This window comes from Rhincodon typus, chromosome 23 (assembly GCF_021869965.1).
Source record: "Rhincodon typus isolate 14 chromosome 23, sRhiTyp1.1, whole genome shotgun sequence".
NCBI classification, from domain to species: domain Eukaryota; kingdom Metazoa; phylum Chordata; class Chondrichthyes; order Orectolobiformes; family Rhincodontidae; genus Rhincodon; species Rhincodon typus.
In genome coordinates this window covers 5331819-5342296 of record NC_063354.1, presented here as the reverse complement: position 1 = coordinate 5342296, position 10478 = coordinate 5331819, and the positions used below count along the sequence as shown (strand labels likewise).

The 10478-nt window shown below is 45.0% G+C and overlaps 1 protein-coding gene across 1 annotated transcript; it reads left to right on the top strand.

Annotated features, from left to right (window-relative positions):
- Positions 1-2929: 2929 nt before the first annotated feature.
- Positions 2930-8459, top strand: cacng5b (calcium channel, voltage-dependent, gamma subunit 5b). Its single transcript, XM_020526964.2, has 4 exons — positions 2930-3137; positions 4892-4978; positions 7227-7367; positions 8299-8459. The coding sequence occupies exons 1-4, from the start codon at positions 2930-2932 to the stop codon at positions 8457-8459; spliced, it is 597 nt and encodes a 198-aa protein (XP_020382553.2).
- The last annotated feature ends 2019 nt before the right edge of the window (positions 8460-10478 follow it).

The window sequence follows — 10478 nt, the reverse complement described above, 5'->3', positions numbered from 1 at the left end:
ATCCTGCCTGTAATGCAGATGGGATTTTGGTGGGGAAAGATCTGAGAATATGCAGCTCAGGAACTGGCAAATGATGCCAATTCACATGGTTCTTCCTGATGAATGTATATTTGATACTGGAGCTGTTAATTAGGTCACTGAACAGCTTCAAACACTCCTGTGAAGTATAAAATCTATCTCCCTAATTGTTTCACATGCTTCCCTAAATAAAAAGCAGAAACCTTCAGATTTTTTGCTTACTCAGTATTTTTTTGGACAGAACAGGAACAATGAACAATCTTACACAAACCCATTCGGATCCACGTTGCTTCTACATTTGTGCTGAAGTATAGGTCATTAAGAAGACTCAATACATACATTCACCAGGGGCGTTCTACACTCAAACAGTCCCACAGGATCTTTTAAATCCACCCAAGAGGGCAGATGTTGCCTTTGTTTAACATCTCATCCTAAAGGTGGCACCTTTGGGAAAGGACATGTACCCACAATCGCCCGGCTTTGAGGTGAGTGCACTTCTATTGAGCTGCAGCTGGCACAGTTGGCTGAAGCACACTGATGGCTTATTGGTGTGTATCTTATTTTCTGGCTCTCTCCCTGCTTCTGTCCTGCCTCTTCCTCCCTTTGCTTTGTACGTTTCATTATGTTACTAATAATGTAACATCATCATTACTGTAGCATTGCTAAAACTCACAATTTCATTCGGAAGTCATTGATTTTTTTCAGTGTTGCTCAAAAGCATGAGAACAGCAAGATGAATAATCTCTCTTTTCCACCCCAGTGAATCATGGGCGGTTGTGCAATAAAATAAAATCAACAAATGGCTCATGAAATTAGAAGCGTTGTTGATTCTATTAATGTCATCTCTACACATACACTCTCCTAATGAATGTAAGGATGATTATTTCAAGTCTGCGTTGGTGAAAATTGCAATTCAAGTCATTGAGAATTCTCTCAGATATAGGAGCAGCTGTCCTGGAATCTTTGATTGAGTAAGAGTGAATTGTTACTTAGAGGAGCAAATGCTTCTAAGAGAGGAGGGAGAAGATTTGGAAATAAAGGTCAATTCAAAGGCAGAGGTTGCTTTTTCTTAAATAGTATATGTTCTCTTTCTTTGCTCCACCAACAATTTTCTTCCAAACCCTCCGTGGGCAACAGGGACCTCTCTAAATAGCTCATCCAAGAGGTCATCATTTCCATTAAGCAGAAATAGGCCATTTGGAACAATTTCCTACTCAATGTTTAGGTTCCACATATCAACCGATCTTATCTAAATAATTTTCAATCTCTTTCTTCCCCTTGTGTCCATCTTTTCTCCTAACTGCATCTGCGTTATCTATGTCAACTATTCCTTGTGGTAGTGAATTCTACATTGTAACCAGTCCCTGAATAAAAAGAAAGATCGTCTGCCAGCCAATAGCTTCCCCCTCCTGCCCTGGGAGTCAGTCAATGTTCTAGTCCTTGGTATCCATGGGTGCCAGTCAATGAGACCATTGTGCACAAGATCCTCATTTGCGAAGCTGCTCAGATGAGTTTTCTTTCAGCATCATCTGTGGTCAGACACGTGTTTAGCTAAGTTCAAGGCAGTTCTCCTCCAGCAGTCCTTGGCAGCAGCAAGAGCAGACTGATGTATCATCAACTCCCGAGAGACAGGCATCATCACCGCTGCATTTGGGAGATCCTCCCCTTCACTCAGATGGACAATCACACACATACACAAGTGTACTCCAGCAAACAAGTATCCTGAACTTTGAGCTGACCATTCTTACACAGCGGCTGCACTTTCACAGCTCGCTGGACCTGGCATGTGGGACACTGAACTTCTGAAGTGTACTCTCGCTTCCAGAAGACAGCTGGTTCAGGATCACAGCGTAGCTAAAGGGATGCTTTTTGAAGAGGATTAGCTTTGGTCTGAGCAGCTGGAGGGAGAGTGTTCTGGACCAAGCACAAAGCCAAGCATTTCCAAGATGGAGGTGACCCTAAGGCAAAGCTGATAATGATGGCTGAAGACATGAGATTAAGAAGAAAGCTCAAGAAGAGATACAAACCTTCATCAACTACAGACTGACCAACAGATCCATTAAATATTATTTTACCTTCTACCTCCTTAATCTTGCACTGACTCCACCTCTATCTCTTACACCTTCTTCCCTATGGAAAAACTCCATAACAGTGCCCCCTCACTTCAAAGGACATCAAGTTGTACAAGGGTCAGTCTCACTAAACCACCCAGGGTTTGGGTCACTCACGTTCCAGGGATTATCCTTGAATCTTCAGGAAATGAAGATTAATCTCCCAATTGTCACTGCCGTGACAAAACCCAGTTATAAGGCCATGGGGCAATTTGTAGAATAGTGTGATAACAAGGTGTGGAGCTGGATGAACACAGCAGGCCAGGCAGCATCAGAGGAGCAGGAAAGCTGACGTTTCGGGTCTGGACCCTTCTTCAGATATGTAGAATTGTGTGTTGTTCACATTTTAAAGAATTTCGGTTTCAATTTATTGATGATAAAACTGCTTCAGAATGAGGATGTAGAGTTGCTCACAGGGCCGGTGGGTCTGGTTGCAGACGTTTTGGCACTGTGCTAGGTAACATCATCAGTGTGCCTCTGGTGGGTGGCTACCCAATAGGGTGACAAACCGTCTGCAACCAAACCCACTGGCTCAGCGGGCAAGTCTACATCCTCATCCACAACCCGAGCTACAAATCTTCTCAAAAACTTTAAACTGCTTCAGAACGGCGAAAAGGCTGTTGGACTGAGTAGGGTAGTTAGGGGGCCACAGGAATAGGTTGCTGTAGGGTTGGCGACATTTCCCTAGGTGGGGTTGTGGGGGTAGGGGGTGGAGGTGTGTGTGAAATGGGAGGATCTGGGTTACATTCTGGGTGTTAATGTGTACATTCTCTGGCCTGCCATTTCCTACAGGAGATCCGATGTTGTGTGGAATGACCTCCTGTGGGCGGAAGGCCTTAACGCTCCTGAGCAGCGTGTTCGCTGTGTGTGGCCTGGGTCTGCTCGGGGTGGCTGTTAGCACTGATTACTGGTTATACCTGGAAGAAGGGACCATCTCCCCTCAAAACATGTCAGCCGAAGTCAAGGTATCGCTGCACGCCGGCCTCTGGAGAGTTTGTTTTCTGGCAGGTATGAACACGTCCTCATCAGCGATTTTACTGCTCATGAATTCAGAAACTTAGCTAATATTCTGGGGACTTGGTTTCAAATCCCACCACAGCAGATGATAGAATTTGAATTCAATAAAAAAATCTGGAATTAAGTGTCCAATTATGACCATGAATCCATTGTCGATTGTTGGGAAAAACCCATCTGGTTCACTAATGTCCTTTAGGGAAGGAAACTGCCATCCCTTACCTGGTCTGGCCTACATGTGACTCCAGACCCACAGCAATGTGGTTGACTCTCAACTGCCCTCTGGGCAATTAGGGATGGGCAATAAATGCTGCCTAGCCAGAGATGCCCACATACCGTGAATGAATAAAATAAACTAATGCTTGCTCTTCGATGAAGGAAAATTGCAGATCATATGCCCTATGCCAAAGCTTTGATCTATTTTACTCTTTTTTTCCTTTCTGGCTGCTTTCTGCCATTTTCTGTTTTCATTTGATGGTCATTCACAAGAAGGTGGAGAATTTCCTATTGAAACTCAAAACTGCAGCCCTGGACCAATAGGCCGCTGATAGGAATCAGACCTTGGGTCCATTAGTGCATTAGAGTAAACCATCCCTGAACCACATTGTTCCTTGTTCCAAGGTGTATAACATAATGTCTAAAACAAAAGTCCATTCCAAGAATACACCAGGAATGCTCAGCCAATTGGGCAGTGTCTATGGAGAGAAATAGAGTTACTGTTCTAGTTTGATAATGAATTTCATAAAAGGTTTAAGGACCTGAAACTTTAGCTCTGTTTCTCTCTTCACACACAATGCTGGGCCAACTGAATATTTCCAGTGATATTGCAGATTTCCATCATCTGCAGTATTTTGCATGTGTATTTCCACCATAACAGGCTGTGCTTTAATCACAACCATTGTTATTAATGCTGGCCATTTTCAAAGCAATAATTATGAATGAACTGTTAAAGTTTCTCCTTTAGCAAGAAGATGATGTCTTTGGAGCTTTAGAAATTAATTGACCATATTTTTAAATTGTGATATTTCTTGGCTTTATATGTGGGGTCCACATCAAAGATCTGCCAACAACAGGCTAGGTTTGTTTTAAGGTTGAGAGGGGGATTGACAAAATAAGGTATTGTATTGAGCACTGAAGTTCCCATATTTTGTTTTTCAAAGTTTTAAAACTCCTGTATCTTGCAACAACAGTGGAAGAGAAATACATAATGTACATATGCACTTCTTCACAATTGTATAAATCACTTCTACTTATATGATATGCAAAGCCTCACAGGTATATATCTCTATACTCTTGTATATATCATATGTGCTGCCATATAGAGATACAAAACACTCCTGCTATATGTCGTTTCCTTACAGAAATATCACATTGTTATGTGAATTTATAAATATATATTGTGACTGCCATTCAGAAGCCAAACTTTCTGCTTCATTTAACAAACGCCTTAACAGCAGTAACACACTCAGTATGTGTTTTGCAGAGTATCCCACTGTTTGAATACAATACACTTGTTTTCCAGGAGCAATGTCCCTTTGTGTATAATCAGCCACACTTTATGGAGACATTAACCTGCTGGGCTATTAATCATACTTTGCCATACAGACATGATAATTCTGGGGAGGGATGCAGTCTTTCAGGCGCTACCATTTTTACGGATTCCTGATAGCTTCATTTTCTCCCTCCCTGCTGTGGCATGATTTCCTGATGATTGACAATCTTTAACCAGCTCTTGTTTGTATCCACAGGAACAGAGCGTGGGCACTGCTTCACCATTGAGTATGTGATGCCAATGAATGTGCAGCTGACCTCAGAATCCACAGTCAGTGTTTTAAGTCAGTATCCATTCTCCATCTGGTCAGTTGCTTGATGTTTAAATAAATAAGGACGTTACACATGTTCGCTTTGAGACTATGCCTCAGATGCAGACTATTTGGCCCAACTTGTGCTGGTGTTTATCCCCTCCCAAACTTCCTCCCACCTCCGCTTCATCTCATCCACTTCTCTCTCACATGGTCATCTAGCTTATGTCAGGGACCGGGATAATGTTTCCCTTTTCTCCCCATCTCACGGCTGTCCACAATAAGATGTACTTTTTTCAGGGGAATATTTCAAACGCTTCAGAGTTTGAGACTTTCAGTAATAAAGGGTTTCTCAGGTAAGTTTAAACCCGTAGTGAGAATGACAAAGAAAACATTGTCATTGGTAAGAGGTGGAATGGGACCTACATGCTTTACTGGCAACGTGCGGCTAAGGCACTTCACCTGCAGAAGTTAACCTCTCCCTGCCGAGAAAGAGGAAATATAACTGGAGTGCAGAGGCGACAAGGAGAATCAGAAGTGGTACAGGTGGCATGAGATAATTGAAGGAGGTTTACCACAGATTCAGGAGTGAATTCTGCAAAAGGGCTACCCCTAAGCCCAGACACACTGCAATAGCTTTGTCCAGCACTATATCTACTATTAGTGTTCATACACAACAAATAAAGCTCAAATTTGAAAGTTAAAAGCAAGACCTGAATTTAAGATCGTGTTTATTCACGCAATCCCCCGAAATGTAAATGCAATGAATAACACTCACTCCCACATACTTGAGACAAAGGCACATGAGCATTTGCCTTTATAGGTGTGTGAACGTAGTTGTGTATGTGTGCATATGTGTGTCTGTGCACATGAACTCATGCACACAGACACACATGGACATGTGTACATGTGCACAGACACACACATGCATACACACACAGCTATGTTCACACATCTACAAAGGCAAATGCTCATGTGCACAGATCCATACACATGCAGTTTCCCAGACACTATCATTACCAACCCCAGGTACATCCTGGCTCCCTGGTAGCATGGACCCACTGGAGGTGGTGACCCTGTGGTATACAGCTGGAAAGGAGTTGCCCCAGGAATCCTCAACTTGACTCCAAACCCAATGATATCTCATTGCATTCAGTCAAACACAACAAGCTGTTGATGATTATCATGCCCTTCCGTGTTTCGCCTGATGAATTCCTCCATGTTGAATATCACCTGAACACTTAAATTAACCAATGACATGAAGGTATGTAGAAAAGTGAGTTGTGAAGAGGACGTAAGGAGTCTACAAAGGGATATAGGTAGGTTAAGTGAGTGGGCAAAGATCTGGCAAATGGAGTACAATGTGGAAAAGTGTGGAAGTATTCATTTCTGAAAAAAAGAGAAACATTTGTCGAAATGGTGAGAAGTTGCAGAGCTCTGAGATGCAAAGAGATCTGGGTGTCCTAGTGCATGAATCACAAAAGGTTAGTATGCAGCTACAGCAAATAATCAGGAAAGCTTGTAGAATGTACTGTTTTATTGAGAGGGCAACTGAATGCAAGAGTAGGGAGTTATACAGGAACATTGGTGAGACCACGTCTGCAGTACTGTGTGAAATACTGATCACCATACTTACAGAAGGATGTCAAAGCATTGGAAGCAGTTCAGAGAAGGTTTATCAGACTAATACCTAGAATGAGCAGTGCCTTATGTGGAAAGGCTAGACAGGCCAGGCCTGTATCTCTGGAGTTTAGGAGAGTCAGAGGTGATTTAATTGAAACATAAAAGAACCTGAGGGGACTCGGCAGGTTAGATGTCAAAATGGTGTTTCCTCTTGTGGGAGAATCTAGAACTCGGGGTCATATATTAAACATAAGACACTCGTTTAAAACAGAGATAAAGATACATTGTTTTCTGTGAGAGGGTTGTGAGCCTTTGGAATCCCATTCCTCAAAAGGCAGTGGATGCAGAACCTTTAAATATTTTAAGGCAAAGGTAGGTAGATTCTTGCTTATCAGGAGCTATGCAGGAATGTAGAGTTGAGGTTAAAATCAGATCGGCTGTGATCTTATTGAATGGTAGGGCAGGCTCGAAGGGCTGAATGGTCTATTTTTTTCCTTGTTCACTTTAAAGCAGGGACTGCACTTTCTCAGTTATTTTATGCATGTATAAAATGCTTTGGGATGTCCTGAGGCTGTGAAATGTTTTTTTCAAAAATTCAAGAATTTCTTTCCTCCTACTGATTACTGATGCCTCAAACTGTTTATTTTTCTTTCTGCAGAAATGATCCGATCATCAACCCCTTTCCCACTGGTCAGCCTGTTTTTCATGTTCATTGGTTTTGTGTTGAACAACATTGGCCATATTCGACCTCACCGGACAATCTTAGCATTTGTGTCAGGAATCTTCTTCATTCTTTCAGGTAAAGGTCAGGAAAGAAACAAACGCCAAATTTATCAAGTTTTCTTTCGCTTTTAATAAGCTTTCTGTTGTCTGATTTTGTTCAGCCCCACATTTGAGTTTGGAGGTGTTTCTCTGCTCAGGAAGGTGGAAAAGTGACCCTGTCGGAAAATGGCACATGGTGATACTCCCTTGCTCAGCTGTCACATTTTTGCTCAGTGGAAAGTGGCAGAGCATCTGCTAATGCCCCCTGATATTGGCACAGCTGGTAGCCAGAAACACCTAAACTGGCTGCAATTTGTGTCATAGTAACACAAGATGCTTCTGCAGTTTGCCTGGCTCACCCCAACACATGAGAAATACCATGTTACTCCCTCCCTTTAATGCCAAGTACCAACCCCATTGGGATGGTGGCTCAGTGGTTAGCACTGCAGGAGAGACTCAGGTTCGATTCCACCCTTGGGTGACTGTCTGTGTGGAGCTTGCACATTCTCCCCGTGTCTGCGAAGGTTTCCTCCGGGAGCTCTGGTTTCCTCCCACAGTCCAAAGATGTGCAGGTTAGGTGGATTGGCCATGCTAAATTGCCAACAGGGATGTGCAAACTAGGTGGATTGGCAGGGAAATGTAGGGTTACATGGATGGGGTAGGGGTGTGGGTCTGGTTGGGATGCTGTACAGAGGGTCGGTGTGGACTTGATGGGCTGAATGGCCTGGGGACACTGTAGGAGTTCAAAGATTCATTGCCCCTCTGCCCAAAATCTTCAGTGGCACCAACATGCTGCAAGTTCAACAATGTTTTGGCCAGTTCCTTTCACTATTTGTTTCCTCGTTGTGTATTTTTATATACCAAAGAGAACCACCAGATGCTGAAATGATCAATAACACGAATCTTCTTCCTAAATGTTTTGTGTGAAAGTAGTGTTTTATGACAAATCACTTTTTTCACAATTGCAGGTTTGTCTCTGGTTGTTGGACTTGTCCTGTACATATCCAGCATCAATGATGAGATGTTAAACAGAACGCCAGACTCCGAGAGCTATTTCCACTACAAGTATGGTTGGTCTTTTGCCTTTTCTGCCATCTCCTTCTTGCTAACCGAGGTAATTACCAGTTAAACCATATCTGACTCACCATTTATTCCAAGATTATTTCAGGTTTCAGATTAGACCCAGATTCAGACGAGACCAAATAAACCAGAACTACAGTTGAATCCACAAAAATTGTCTTCAAGTTCAACAGCCTGCCATTGGTAGGTGAGGTTAAAATTGAATCAGAGATAGTAGGAACTGCAGATGCTGGAGAATCCGAGACAACAAGGTGCAGGGCTGGATGAACACAGCAGGCCAAGCAGCATCATAGGAGCAGAAAGGCTGATGTTTCGGGCCGAGGCCCTTCATCAGAAAAGGGGGAGGGGAAGGGAGTTCTGAAATAAATAGGGAGAGAGTGGGAGGCAGATAGAAGATGGGTAGAGGAGAGGATAGGTGGAGAAGAAACAAACAGCTCGAAGAGGTGGGGATGGAGCCAGTAAAGGTGTGTAGGTGGGGAGTTAGGGAGGGGATAGGTCAGTCCAGGGAGGACGGACAGGTCAAGGGGGCGGGATGAGGTTAGTCGGTAGGAGATGGGGGTGGGGCTTGAGGTGGGAGGAGGGGATAGGTGGGAGGAAGGACAGGTTAGGGAGGCAGGGACGAGCTGGACTGGTTTTGGTTTGCGGTAGGGGGAGGGGAGATTTTGAAACTTGTGAAATCCACATTGATACCATTGGGCTGCAGGGTTCCCAAGCGAGGAGCTCGAACAGTTCATCAACTTCACCAACACCTTCCACCCCAACCTTAAGTTTACCTGGACCATCTCTAATACCTCTCTCCCCTTCCTGGACCTCTCTGTCTCCATCTCGGGCAACCACCTAGAAACCGATATTCATTTCAAGCCCACCGACTCCCACAGCTACCTAGAATACTCCTCCTCCCACCCACCTTCCTGCAAAAATGCTATCCCCTATTCCCAATTCCTTCGCCTCCGCCGCATCTGCTCCCAGGATGAGGCATTCCACTCCCGTACATCTCAGTTGTCCTCGTTTTTCAAGGACCATAACTTCCCCCCCTCAGTGGTCGAGAACGCCCTCAACCGTGTCTCCCACATCTCCCGCAACTCATCCCTCACACCCCATCCACGCAATAAGAACCAAAAAAGAATCCCCCTCGTCCTCACGTACCACCCCACCAACCTCCGGATCCAACGCATCATCCTCCGACACTTCCGCCATCTGCAATCCGACCCCACCACCAAAGACATCTTTCCCTCCCCACCCTTATCTGCTTTCTGGAGGGACCACTCTCTCCATGACTCCCTTGTCCGCTCCACTCTCGCCTCCAGCTCCACCACACCCAGCACTTTTCCCTGCAACCGCAGGAAGTGCTACACCTGCCCCCATACCTCCTCCCTCATCCCCATCCCAGGCCCCAAGAAGACTTTCCACATCAAGCAGATGTTCACCTGCACATCTGCCAATGTGGTATACTGCATCCGCTGTACCCGGTGTGGCCTCCTCTGCATCGGGGAAACCAAGCGGAGGCTCGGGGACCGCTTTGCAGAACACCTACGCTCGGTTCGCAATGAACAACTGCACCTCCCAGTCACGAACCATTTCAACTCCCCCTCCCATTCCTCAGACGACATGTCCATCCTGGGCCTCCTGCAGTGCCACAATGATGCCACCCGAAGGCTGCAGGAACAGCAACTCACATTCCGCTTGGGAACCCTGCAGCCCAATGGTATCAATGTGGATTTCACAAGCTTCAAAATCTCCCCTCCCCCTACCGCATCCCAAAACCCGTCCAGCTTGTCCCCACCTCCCTAACCTGTTCTTCCTCCCACCTATCCCCTCCTCCCACCTCAAGCCGCACCCCCATCTCCTACCGACTAACCTCATCCCGCCCCCTTGACCTGTCCGTCCTCCCTGGACTGACCTATCCCCTCCCTAACTCCCCACCTACACACCTTTACTGGCTCCATCCCCACCTCTTCAACCTGTTTGTTTCCTCTCCACCTATCCTCTCCTCTATCCATCTTCTATCCGCCTCCCACTCCCTCCCTATTTATTTCAGAACCCCCTTCCCCTCCCCCTTTTCTGATGA

Excerpts from the sequence above, each read along its gene's own strand:
- cacng5b (XM_020526964.2), top strand. The coding sequence starts at position 2,930 with ATGTTGTGTGGAATGACCTCCTGTGGGCGGAAGGCCTTAACGCTCCTG. Across the intron at positions 3,138-4,891 it reads GAGAGTTTGTTTTCTGGCAG|GAACAGAGCGTGGGCACTGC; the intron begins GTATGAACACGT and ends TTGTATCCACAG. Across the intron at positions 7,368-8,298 it reads AATCTTCTTCATTCTTTCAG|GTTTGTCTCTGGTTGTTGGA; the intron begins GTAAAGGTCAGG and ends TCACAATTGCAG.